Source organism: Engystomops pustulosus, chromosome 9 (assembly GCF_040894005.1).
Source record: "Engystomops pustulosus chromosome 9, aEngPut4.maternal, whole genome shotgun sequence".
Classification (NCBI taxonomy): Eukaryota; Metazoa; Chordata; class Amphibia; order Anura; family Leptodactylidae; genus Engystomops; species Engystomops pustulosus.
The window spans coordinates 97,046,499-97,059,183 of record NC_092419.1 but is presented as its reverse complement, the minus strand read 5'-3'; the positions used below and the strand labels follow the sequence as shown (position 1 = coordinate 97,059,183).

General features: G+C 44.6%; 3 protein-coding genes across 4 annotated transcripts in view; 2 read left to right on the top strand and 1 right to left on the bottom strand.

Annotated features, from left to right (window-relative positions):
• Window positions 1–24: 24 nt before the first annotated feature.
• INVS (inversin) lies at window positions 25–4,799 on the top strand. The gene has a single exon (XM_072124273.1). The coding sequence runs from the start codon at window positions 196–198 to the stop codon at window positions 3,127–3,129; it is 2,934 nt and encodes a 977-aa protein (XP_071980374.1). The 5' UTR covers window positions 25–195; the 3' UTR covers window positions 3,130–4,799.
• A 69-nt stretch (window positions 4,800–4,868) lies between these two features.
• UBL4A (ubiquitin like 4A) lies at window positions 4,869–10,869 on the bottom strand. Its single transcript, XM_072124286.1, has 4 exons — window positions 10,667–10,869; window positions 7,918–8,023; window positions 6,586–6,761; window positions 4,869–5,076 (listed from the first exon to the last, which is right to left on the bottom strand). Exons 1-4 carry the CDS (start codon window positions 10,712–10,714, stop codon window positions 4,966–4,968), a joined length of 441 nt encoding a protein of 146 aa, XP_071980387.1. The 5' UTR covers window positions 10,715–10,869; the 3' UTR covers window positions 4,869–4,965.
• Window positions 10,868–12,685, top strand: part of IQSEC2 (IQ motif and Sec7 domain ArfGEF 2) — a 152,922-nt gene continuing 151,104 nt past the window's right edge. The window contains exon 1 of one of the 2 annotated variants that reach the window (XM_072124262.1): window positions 10,868–10,947. The gene's annotated coding sequence lies outside the window, so the exon portion shown is untranslated. The remainder of the gene's footprint in view (window positions 10,948–12,685) is intronic. The other variant, XM_072124269.1, reaches the window with a different exon arrangement.

Genomic DNA, 12,685 nt, shown 5'->3' with positions numbered 1-12,685 from the left:
ACGGCTCACGTGTCCGGCGTCAGAAACCTCCAGCCGCGCATGCGCCGCCATAGACGACGGCCGCCGCGAGGGATAGAACGTCCGTTGCCATAGAGATGAGAATACCGGGCCCGCACCATAGAGACTGCGTGAGGAGAGATAATACGGCTGTAGTCCTCCAGTGACGCTGTGCTGGGGAATACAGCTGTCACCAGGATGAGCAGCCCCCCGCAGGGCTCTTCTCTGGCCTCCCCTGTACATGCAGCTGCAGTGACAGGAGACAAGGCCACCCTGCTGCGCCTCATTGGCTCCACTCCAGACCTGATAGACCAGGAGGACCAGCTAGGGAGGACCCCGCTCATGTACAGCGTCCTGGGTGACCGCAGGATCTGTGCTGAGGCTCTGATCCGCCATGGAGCGCTGGTGAACCGCTCTGACAGAAGCGGGAGGACCGCCGTACACTTAGCGGCACAAACCGGCAACCACCGCCTGCTGAAACTCCTCCTGTCCCGCCGCGCTGACTGTACACACCGGGATCTGCGGGATATCACAGCGCTACACCTCTCCACCCGCCACCAGGACACCCGCTGCCTCGCCCTGCTACTCAAACACACTCCACCCGGCCAGGTAGACGCCCAGGATCAAAGGAAACAGACAGCGCTACACTGGAGCGCCTATTACAACCGCCCACGCCATGTCCGGTTGTTAGTGAGGCATGGGTCGAATATCGGTATCCCTGACCAAGAGGGCAAGATACCACTGCACTGGGCAGCTGGGCATAAAGACCCCGATGCTGCTCTAACAGTGCGCTGTCTCCTGGAAGCTGCCCCAACAGAGTCGTTACTCAACTGGCAAGACTACGAAGGGCGCACTCCCCTTCATCTTGCCGTCGGTGATGGCAACCAAGAAGTGGTTCATCTGCTCACGTCGTATCGGGGTTGTAATGTGGCACCGTATGACAACCTCTTCCGTACACCTTTACATTGGGCGGCACTATTAGGACACACACCTATCGCAAATCTCCTTCTGGAAAGAAATCGTTCTCCTAACATCCCCTCCGACAGCCAAGGAGCAACGCCCCTACATTACGCAGCTCAAGGGAATTGCCCCGATACCGTACGCGTTTTGCTTACTCACCTTTCTGTACGGGATGAAGCAGATTTAGAGGGCCGGACTGCCTTTATGTGGGCTGCCGGGAAAGGCAGCGATGAGGCACTGAAAGTTATGTTGGAACTTGACCCAGAACTTGAGATAAATAGAACGGATAAATATGGTGGCACTGCCCTTCATGCCGCCTCCTTATCTGGGCAAATTAGTACCATACGCATTCTACTAGACAGTGGTGCCCAGGTCGATGCTGCAGATCTCATGAAGCACACGCCGCTCTTCAGGGCGTGTGAAATGGGGCACAGAGAGGTCATCTCGACTTTAATTAAAGGTGGTGCAAAGGTTCATCTTGTGGACAAGGATGGACGCTCTCCACTGCATTGGGCAGCACTCGGAGGTAATGCCAATGTCTGCCAGATACTCATAGAGAATAATATTAACCCTAACGCCCAGGACTATGAAGGTAGGACACCATTGCACTGTGCAGCTTACGGAGGCTACATTGGCTGCATGGAGGTGTTAATGGAAAACAAGGCAGATCCCAATATCCAGGACAAGAATGGGCGTACGGCTTTGCACTGGTCCTGCAACAACGGCTACTTAGATGCAGTGAAACTATTGCTACACTACAACGCTTTCCCCAACCAAATGGAGAGCACTGAAGAAAGATACACCCCTCTGGACTATGCATTGCTTGGTGGGCATCAGGAGGTGATACAGTTTATGCTGGAGCATGGTGCCCTTTCCATTGCTGCCATACAAGATATTGCTGCCTCCAAAATACAAGCAGTCTACAAAGGACACAAAGTGCGGAGAGCTTTCAGGGAGAGGAAAAACCTATTAATGAAACATGAGCAGCTGAGAAAAGATGCAGCTGCCAAAAAGAGAGAAGGCGAAAATAAGAGGAAAGTGAGGGGTGGTCAACAAGGACAAAAAGATGTAAAACAGGTTAAAACCCCAGAAGTCTTAAGGGGCCAGGAGGTAAGGGAAAGGACTAATGAAGAACAATATAAGGAAACCAAAGAATTAAGAGTGAAAGATGCTATCAACAAGGCAAAGCTTAAAGACCACAATCCAATTTACCAAGACAATAACACATCTCCAAGACATAGAGAGGCACCAAGCAGGACTAGTCCCAGAAAAGTATGTGCTTCATCTCCAAGTCTGCATCCAGAGGAACAGAATCATGAAGATGATCCCATTAATACACAAGATGACAGTAGGAAAGCTGGTAGACCTAAAAGAGAAGGCAGCACTGTCACTACACCTGAAAAACTGCACCACAACCACAAAGATGGCCGCAGAAAATCACACAGGGAAATCAAAGAAGGCCCTGGATCTTGTGCGAGTGGGGGAAAACGAGACATTGTGCAGGATAAAGAAGCTTCTGAACATATCCATAAAGAGGAAAAGCAAATAAAAAGCAACAGAACACATAGAAATAAAAGAGAGGACCTGGAGATAGTTACACAAAAACTGGGAGCTTATAATATTACAGAATCAAGATCGAGGAGAAGAAGAGATGCAACTGATCCAATAATCCAGACAGAAAATATAGACAAGTCTGTCCAACATGGAGAAATGTCACAGAAACATCAAGAGAGAAGTTTTTCTGCCAGAGCTGGACATAGACCTTCGACGGGAAGACTGTCCAAGTGTGAGGACAAAAGGTCTTTAGGGAAGATACATCGTAGTTCTTCTGGTTCCCACTCAAGGAGGATCAAACACCTACAAGTGGAAGGAAAATGTGTAACCTGCTCTCCATCCAGTGATATCAACTTCAGGAGGTCACTGACCATCCCCATTCCTAGAGAGTCTTCAAAACTTGGTCCCAGTGTCACTGACTGGCAGCAGCTAGACATCGAGCTAATTCCTCTAGAGGCCAGACTCCAACTGGTGGAGAGGGAGAAGGCAAGGAAGCAACTCTTCCAGCGCAAGAAGCAAGCTGCTACGGTTATACAGAGGGCCTGGCGTAGATATAGAAGCAGGAAAAAGCACAGCAATACAAAGGCTTCCCACTCACCCCATATACTGCTGGTATAAAACCTAGAAGACAAGGACTACATGTGCTCCTCGTACTTGAAATTCATGCTGCTTTTTCCTTATGGAGGTCAAGGCTAGATAAATAAGTATTTAATGAAAACCTACCTCCAATGTAAATGTACTATTCAGGGGTGTAAGTATTGGTAAAATCTCATTGCCAAAGAATAATTAGCAGAATTGACAGTGACATTTCTTTCAGAACTCCTCAAGTCTTAATTCCAGGTCCATGGACACTATGCAGTATGAGTTCCGCCTATTTATATTATCAAATGTTTTAATTGTGCACTTCCCATCATCTGTCTCCAGATTGGGGCCCTGTCCAGCCTGGCCACGTAGTTGCACAGATCTTGGTTTCTGTGATTTCTAAAGAACTGAATAGAGAGCCATACACTCTCCATGTGAATATGGTGACCGAGGCAAGACAGGGACTCACACCTGGAGGTAATAGCTATTAGATATTTTCGGTATATCCTGTTGATATTAACAAAATGTCCACGATTTCAAACAGCACTTCCAACTAAACACTTCTGTATTTTGTTCAGATATCATATCATATATACAGTGCAGTGATGGACAGTATTTACACTCCTAAGAATGGACACAGCAGTTCTGCACACAATATATATGTAACATTACTTAATGTTCTTATTTTTTTATTTGCATACACATTCGGTATGTTTGCATGAAATGTAGTAGCAGTGGGGTAGCTTGCTGGTGGCTAACCTTCTATGATGTACCGTACTCCAAAAGCTTTTCCAAATGCTGAAACCAAAAGACACTCATCTCAGTCTTTTCCCACGGCAAAAACTGAAAACTGTGCCTCTGCTGAGATTCCTCCAGAAATGCTGCCACTAAACATACCCAATTCCACAAAATTTGCATCATCCATTATAAAAGAGGGTAACTGAAGACAAACGGGTCTTCTTATCACCAAGCTTACATAATTTATTGCATAAAAAATAGGTGCTAAAAAAAAATAAATAAATTGTATTTTGGCTTGAATCAGAAGGGCACAGTGGAAGCCACCACCCAAAGGTGTAGCTATTGTCCTATGTGCTCTCTATATTCTCCATGTATGACACTAACCCCTTTGATTTGCTCATAGAAGTTGTCCAGGATTGGAAAAATTATTCTTTTCCCCCTTTACAAACCAAGGTCAGTCTTTAAATATGTAAAAAGAAGATGAGGTGCAATACCAAAAGACTGGAGGGGGGAGCAAAGGCAGATCCTGGTCAACCCTCTTAATGTCTGACAAAGAGACCTGTACTACTTCTTACTTCTGAAGCTTGCTATATTGTATTGAACCAGAGTAATGAGATAATTTATCAGTGTGTGTACATGTACTCACACATACACATTATTTTGGTGTGTTCTTCATAAAAAGGATATCACACATTGTTTTGTATCAACATGATCATGAATCCAGTGATGCGATTGGATGCACTGTATATAGTGACAGATAATGTTTACATGTAAATACACACTTTAATGAATTTTATTCACTTACATTCAGAAGTTGATGCCTATTTTATAAAAAATATTGAATGTTATCTTTTTGTTTGCACCCAATATATAATGATAAGTGCCTTATATATATATTACACTGATGTACAGAGCTCTGCCAGCCACCATGCCAAAGACTTATGGGAATCAGCCATATGATACTATTTTTTTTATTTGTCTTTCAAGCCTAGAAGGCAACGGAATAATAATAAAAAAAAAAAGTTCCTGGACTCATCTCCTGGTCATTGCTATCTTTTATTACAGTTGTAATCCCATTCCGTAGCGCTGTGCAGGAGAGGATAACAAGGGAGTGAGGGGCGGCTTGTTCTTATTTCAGTCCAGGAATCCCAGATCTATGGCCTCCGGCAGTTGTGGATGAAGTATCCGTGTGGCCAGTCTTTCTATGTCATCTAGGCTGAGGAGAGACAGACTGCGCTCGTAGTCCTGCAAAGAGGAAATGGAGAGTATGGATTATCAAAAGTGGTGCTAGACCTGTTCACACCAGCTCATCTTAATCTATCATTGCAGTTTTTGGAGAATGTTACTATATAGCTTCACAATCAAATGTAAAAAGACTCCACCACCTCCTAAATCATAAGGGACTGTCACCAATATACTAAACAAACAACACCAGTTCTTACAAGACCTCCCCTCACCAGCCCTTAAACTCCATGAGCAGCACAGTACCAAATCCATCACATGTCTTCCCAAGAGAACCAAACTTGTCTAATTCCCTTTTTGGCAGAACTCAGTGGACAGTCAGGACTCCTTCATCCACATCAGGAGATATTAAACCTATTTGTATCCTCACTTTTAATCTGATCAATTCTCAAAATTTGTACATTATCTTGGTGTCTGCTACCCCCCATTTAAAGAGAGCCCGTCAGGCAAATTAACCCCCTAAACTAAATATATTTTCATAAACTGCCATTAGAAAGCATTGCCTCTATCCCTTCATTGTCCCTCTAGATGCCTGTAAACTTAAAGGGAACCTGTCACCAGGGACCTAATTTTTCACTAAAGACAGATTGTAAAAGCCCATGACACCTGCAGTGCACATCTGCCTCTCTGCCTTTTCTAAGCATTTGCATTACAATATAATTGTGTGTTATAACTTACTCTTGCATGCTGACAAAATCCTGGGGTAGTCACAGGGCTGGACTTTGGTTTGGATGCATTTGAAAAAACAACATGTGACCTGTTTGAGCTGAAGGCTGTCTCCATGTTTGTGCTCCTGTACAGCTTGTCCCTCCCCCACTGATGTCAGGCCGACCAGGCTGTGACCTCTGAGAAGAAGCAGGAGGTGGAGCTGTTTAGGAGCACAAAGGTGGGGCCAAGTTCTGAGGAGTTAGTAACACAGACAAGCCACATGTTGTTTTTTTGAAATGCATCCAAACCAAAGCCCAGCCCCTGTGACTACCCCAGGATTTTATCAGGGAGCAAGGCAAGTTATAACACACAATTATATTGTAATGCAAATGCTTAGAAAAAGGCAGATTTGTACTGCTGGTGTCATGGGCTTTTACAATCTGTCTTTAGTGAAAAATGAGGTCCCTGGTGACAGGTTCCCTTTAAGCAATGAAATCCTAAAGCTGTATGCAAATGACCTGTAATATGTCCAATGAGTCATTATCATATTCGGCTTATTCATGTGGATTAGGAGGGAGAGCATGTTGGCAGATAAAGCACAGACACTAGCAATGCTTTACTATACATTACACACAGACATGAGCAGGGGGAGGAGAGGGGAAACAGCGGTGACATCACTGCCTCTGACCATGTGACCAGCATCATTTACATAATAAATAAAAGATGATTTTATAATAATGTATGCATTGACAAGATAAAGGCTGGGATGGATCCTTGTGAGCTGCTCCAACAGGTAGAGGTGACAGAAATAGTGACAGAGCCCTTATCACAGGTGTCCTTTAAGGTCATTTCTATTATAGTTACCTTTTGTACATACTCCAGTACTCTCTCTGCATCAGAGGGGCTAAAGTGCTTTGCCAGGATGACAGCCAGGGATTTCCACACTGTGCTCCCTCCGACCTCTAGTGATAACCGTTCCTTCACCATTAGGTTCAGTCTTGCACCCGGACCGATGGAGTAATAAGAAAGACTATGCTCATCTGAAATGTAAAGGATGTATGAAGGATAAAGCAGGGATCTAACTAGAAAACATATCACAATTCTAAGGGCTACATTGGCCATGAAACACATTGTCCAATGATCTCAGCGCAGCCGTCTGTCTACCAGCTAGCGAAAGGGAACGTGGTTTTACTGAGAACCTATAGTTGCTACATAGTTATATCAGAAATCCAACCCTGCTAGATCTCTGCCACCAACAGTTTTGTAAACTTGTCATCTTCCAATTGGCAATACAACTTTGTCCACTTTCAACGGCTACAATGCAGGGAGCCATACAATGCCAAAGTCACTAAGTATCTCTAGTCGGAGAAGGAACATGTACTGATCCTTAGAGCAAAAAAACATAACAGAGAACAAAGTATGATGTACTACAAGCTGTACTGTTTCCATTTTACTGGACTGGAAGAGAAGTATTGCACAAGAAAGTATTGGTGTGGATTTATTTGAAGCTTCCTGATCACCCATGCCCCATTCTTAATAAATTAGATCTCCTGAGCCAGAGACTTGGGCCCATAGAAGTAAATGAGGACGTGCTAGCTGCTGTGTTAAACTACATTAGGGTTGCACAGATACTAGAATTTTGAGCGCAATACCACATGTACCTCCATCGGACCCCTCGTTGCTGTGTCAGAGTAATGGAGCAGACGGCCGCACCGTTCTGCTCCATTAATGTCTATGAAGCTGACAGAGATCGGTGAGCGCTGCGCTCTGCAAATTCCATCAGCTCCATAGAGGTTAATGGAGAAGAATGGTCATGCGCGGCCGACTGCTCCATTACTCGGAAGGAGCAACGAGGGGTCTGATGGAGGGACATGGGACCCCATGTTTTCGTTATCTGTGGGGTCTCAGTGATGACCACCAGTCAGTAAGTTACTTGTGTTCTTGGGAAAACCCCTTTAATCATCCTGCTGAAAACATGAACTCACATCCCATCTCAGAGCAAGAAATTCTTTGTACAGAGTCCTTTTAAAATTAGAACAGGTCCTCCAGAATGACGCCCAAAATCCCTGTAAGGTGTAAGAAAACGTTCTAGCATTTAAACATGCTTTTGGATTTTCCCTATACTCATCCCGGATGGTGTCTGTACTAACAGGAATAACACAAATGATGATATGAATGTCATTAACCCTATATTACCTGACAGTGCTTTACCCCTGAACAACAATCTCTGTTGCGATACCGGAACTTGTAACTTTTCTTCCACTTGTCTTTTCACTGCGAGGATTGTGTCACCTTCAGAGACCTGGGAAAGTCAAACACAAGAGCCATTTAGTAATCTGCTGGGAGACAACACTGTGCTTTACTAGGTCTTTAGGCCAGGATCATACTAGGCCAATATTGTGAGAAATTAGTTTTTTGTCACAGAACCCCTGTAAAAACAACAATACTCAAACTTCGCAAGATTTGGAAAACTTACAATGTTTGGCAAAGCCTTTGGCAAAGTATGGATATGCTGCAGGCCAAGAACCCAAAAGCAAAACGGCACATTTTAGGCAACATTCACATCTCAGTTTTTGGATATGTTCAGTGTATACACCAACCCAACGTATGCAACATTATCCTGTTGAAGAGCGCAGTATACCCTCAGCTGATGCCATTAGAGGCAACTGTAAGGCCTCCATCCCCAACCTCCACGGAGTGTATGCTGTGGACATTTCCCCTGTGATGTCATTGCCCATATAAGGACAGTTATGTCACTCGGGAGACAACCAGAACAGTGGGATCATTTAATCACCGTCTGTAACCCATGCTCTCTCTTGCTCTTTCAGGTGGAGGAGTCAAACCACATGAGCATAGAGCGGGATATGCTGTCACCCACTGTTTTAAGGAAAGATCGTGAACCCACCCCACGTACCCTTACAACACAATGGGGCAGATTTATCGAGCTGTCTGAAAGTCAGGATATTCTTAGTTGCCCATGGCAACCAATCACAGCTCCCCTTAAATATCCATGAACAGTGATAAAATGAAAGCTGAGCTGTAATTGGTTGCCACGAGCAACTAAGAATATTCTTACTTTCAGACAGCTTGATAAATGTGCCCCAATGTGAATCTAGCCCTAGTCCATAAAGACCACTATAGTCATTCACCTTACAGTGACAACAGGTGATGGACAAAATCTGTGAAGGAGACAGAAGACGATGCTATGCGAGTCCTCATCTATAACAATCGTTATAGACATCGCGGGTTTAATTTTAGGTAGAAATCAGCAATTTCCATCAATTTTAGCTGAAAAGATTTTTCGGACGGCCATGGATGTTCTGTGGAAACTGCGCAACCCATAACCTGCAAACCTGCCTTCCCATAATAGTGGATAGGATTGTGCAAAATACTGATGGAACACAGGCGCCATCTTCAGAGATAAGTGGACTTGATGTCCACATTCGGCTGCCCGACTCGGGCGTATTGCCAAACCTGATCCACTCATCTGTATCTCGTATGCCTTCAGTTTCTGGGCAACACAATGATGTGACCCTTCAAGAAAATGGAAAAAAAAAAAGCTTGTGGCATCATTTACCAGCCTTCTGATATACAAATCTAAAAAAAATACCCTGTGTTACATATACTGCACTACACCCGCAAATCCTGCCAGCTCCTCTAATGCCCCCAGCCAGAGGCTTCACAGAATTGTGCCACGATCGAGATTGTAATTGCGGTGATTCACTTCAGACCACACAATCACATACAGCGACGACAAGGGAAACATTAGGGCGGCACAGTGGCTGAGTGAGTAGCACTTCTGCCTTGCAGCACTGGGGTCCTGGGTTCAAATCCCACCCAGGTCAACATCTGCAAAGAGTTTGTATGTTCTCTCCGTGTTTGCGTGGGTTTCCTCCGGGTACTCCGGTTTCCTCCCACACTCGAAAACATACTGGTAGGTTGTTTAGACTGCCCCATTGGGGACAGGGACCAATTTGGCAATGCTTTGTGCAGTGCTGCGTAATCTGTGTGCGCTATATAAAATAAAGAATTAAAATTATGATTATTATTAGCAGCCTGGATTTAGAGGACACTACAGGAGAATGTGAAGCGCAGTAACACAGCGCAGAAACCTATCACACACAAGTAAACACTGTAGAGATGTATCAGAAGGGTCTCAGAGCAAAACTGTTACAGTTGCGTAGTGTAACCAATGACAGCTCAGCTTTCATTTTCACACAGCAGGTTATAAAATGATTGCTGAGCACCGATTGGTTGGCATGAGCACCTAGGCCAGTGATGGCGAACCTTTTAGAGAACGAGTGCCCAAACTACAAAAAAGCCCCACTTATTTATCACAAAGTGCCAACGCAGAAATGTAATTTGTGATTTATACCCCATTCTCTGTCACAGCTTTCATTGATACCAGCACCCTGAGGACACCAAAAAAAGCAGAAAATAGAAGAAATTTGGATGATCATTGTAGCTTCCCTCCAGGGTCCCATAAACAGGAAGAATTGTTATGGCCGGAGCAGGAGCTACAATGATAATCCAGATCTGTCCACACCTTCCCACCCCTCCAGTAGTCCCAGGTACCGCTGTCACTTTAAAATAGCCTGTGCACAGCAAGTCCTGGGCTGTCTGCAGGAAGATACCTGGAGTCCTCTCTGGTGATGGCCTGGGTGCCCACAGAAAGGGCTCTGAGTGCCACCTCTGGCACCAGTGCCATAGGTTAGCCACCACTGACCTAGGCAGTTTTGTTATATGCGGCCCTGTTACTATGTAGCCCCCAGGTTACACTATCACTACGCCCCTGTCATCCTAATATGAAACATATGACAATGCAACAAAGAGCTAAAGGAGCAAAACAACCCAGCTGGGCAGAGGAACAAGCAGAGCAGGGCTGTGTGCCCACAGGAGGGCGCTTCACCACAGCCCGCTATACATGACTACTGCTCCCCGGTACCTGTAGGTTGGCCTCCTTTCCTTTTAACGCTTTCACCGTAAGCTGCATCTCCGGGTCCAGCCGGGATCACCATAGAGTCCGTACCAACGGATAGAGCGTCTGGAAGTTCAGGGGTGAAGTCCTCCAAGAAGCCAGTGACGTCACCCGCCTCCTAGAGCCGAGATGTGGGCGGGGCTTTGCACTTCCTGACCGCGGAGTGCGCTGCTAGTGGTGGGCGGCAGGCGGCGCTGTCCGCGACGGTTTTGCCGTGCGCGCCAATCAAGTGCTGTGCAATGTGTGAGGTAAAATTTTTGTATTAACCCTCTCAGGACCAGTCTGTTACTAATCTTGGGGCACATTTTGAGTTTCTTTCTATGGCCGTCCTCACATGCAGGAGAGATTGTACTGTGCAATGACAGTACATTGCTGTATATAATATATACTACCTGCTAGCGCACGATTTTATAAGGAGACGATAAAGAATTACTGCAATTACGTCATTGGTCATGTGGTAAAATACAATCACATTAAATTCATTTTTTTGTGAAGTTGGATGTGAATAACCTGCAATTTTACTTCAGTTATTACATTTGTTACACTTTTTTCAAGAGTAAAATAACTTTTATAATTTCTTAGCCCCCTGACCCCTTTTTTTCACGTTGCGTTTTGGTCACGTTTTTATTGCGTTTGAAACGCATTATTACAGCTGAGGTGATTTGCTTAATCAGGGCGCGTTCACACGTTGCGTTTTGGTTGCTTTTTCATTGCGTTTGAAACGCATATACAACAGCTGATGTGAGGTAATTTGCCTAATTACATTACCGTTTACGTTTGTTAACGCAATGTTAACACACACGTCAATGTTTTGTTAACATATGTGTTAACACCGTGTTTTACAATGCATTTTGTAAATGGAAATGTTAACAGTAATGTAATTAGGCAAATCACCTCATCTCAGCTGCTGTAATGTGTTTCAAACGCAATGAAAACGCAGGCCGAAACGCAATGTGTAAACGCACCCTAAGGGCGCATTCACACGTTGCGCTTTGGTTGCGTTTTCATTGCGTGTAAAACGCATTACAACAGCTGAGCTGAGGTGATTTGCCTAATTACATTACTATTTACATTTGTTAACGTGATGCTAACTGTAATGTAATTAGGCAAATCAACTCTCCTCTGCTGTTGTAATGTGTTTTAAAACGCAATGAAAACGCAACCAAAGCGCAACGTGTGAACGCGCCCTAAATCTTATTAGCTCTTCATGCCAGGCATAGTATAATCCATAGATTATGTGTGCGTTCACACGTAGCAGTAATGTATGCGTTTTCAAATGCATCACAACAGCTTAAAAGAGGAGATTTTCCCAATTACGGTACATTGCCTTAACAAAACACTACACTTAGGCCCCTTCTCCACTGGCGTTTTTCACGCGCGAGTTCTGCGCGTGCATTTGACGCTCAGAACTCGCATTGCACTCTGTCCCATTGTATTCAATGGGTCTTTCTCCATTAGCGTTGTTGTTGACGCGCGTGCTTGCGTTCGTTTGCACGCGCGTCAAAATCGCAGCATGCTCTATTTTTGCGAGTCACGCGCAATTTTCACGCCCCATTCAAGTCTATGGAGATGCATCAAGAACGCATTGCACTCGCAATCATTGCAAGTGCAATGCGAGTGCAATGCGTTTTAAACGTAAGGGTTGATAGGTGACCAGAATAACATTATTTCCCCTGCTCGCGAACGATCATTTAATTAAAAAAACACAGTGAAGAACAGTGAAGAATAGAATAAAAACAGTGAACACAGTGAACACAGGATCATTTAAGATAAAAAACACAGTGCAGAACACAGTGCAGAATAGATTACAGATGTTCGGCACATCTGCTTACTTGTCGGGAGATACGTGCGGAACGGCGCGAACAAAATAGCATGTGAAGAACAATATATATGTGTGAAGAACACATTGCAGATGTATTTAAACATCTGCAATGTGTTCTTCACACACATATATATTGTTCTTCACATGCTATTTTGTTCGCGCCG

Excerpts from the sequence above, each read along its gene's own strand:
- INVS (XM_072124273.1), top strand. The coding sequence starts at position 196 with ATGAGCAGCCCCCCGCAGGGCTCTTCTCTGGCCTCCCCTGTACATGCA.
- UBL4A (XM_072124286.1), bottom strand. The coding sequence starts at position 10,714 with ATGCAGCTTACGGTGAAAGCGTTAAAAGGAAAGGAGGCCAACCTACAG. Across the intron at positions 8,024-10,666 it reads GAAAGGAGGCCAACCTACAG|GTCTCTGAAGGTGACACAAT; the intron begins GTACCGGGGAGC and ends TGACTTTCCCAG. Across the intron at positions 6,762-7,917 it reads CAGGGGTAAAGCACTGTCAG|ATGAGCATAGTCTTTCTTAT; the intron begins GTAATATAGGGT and ends TTTACATTTCAG.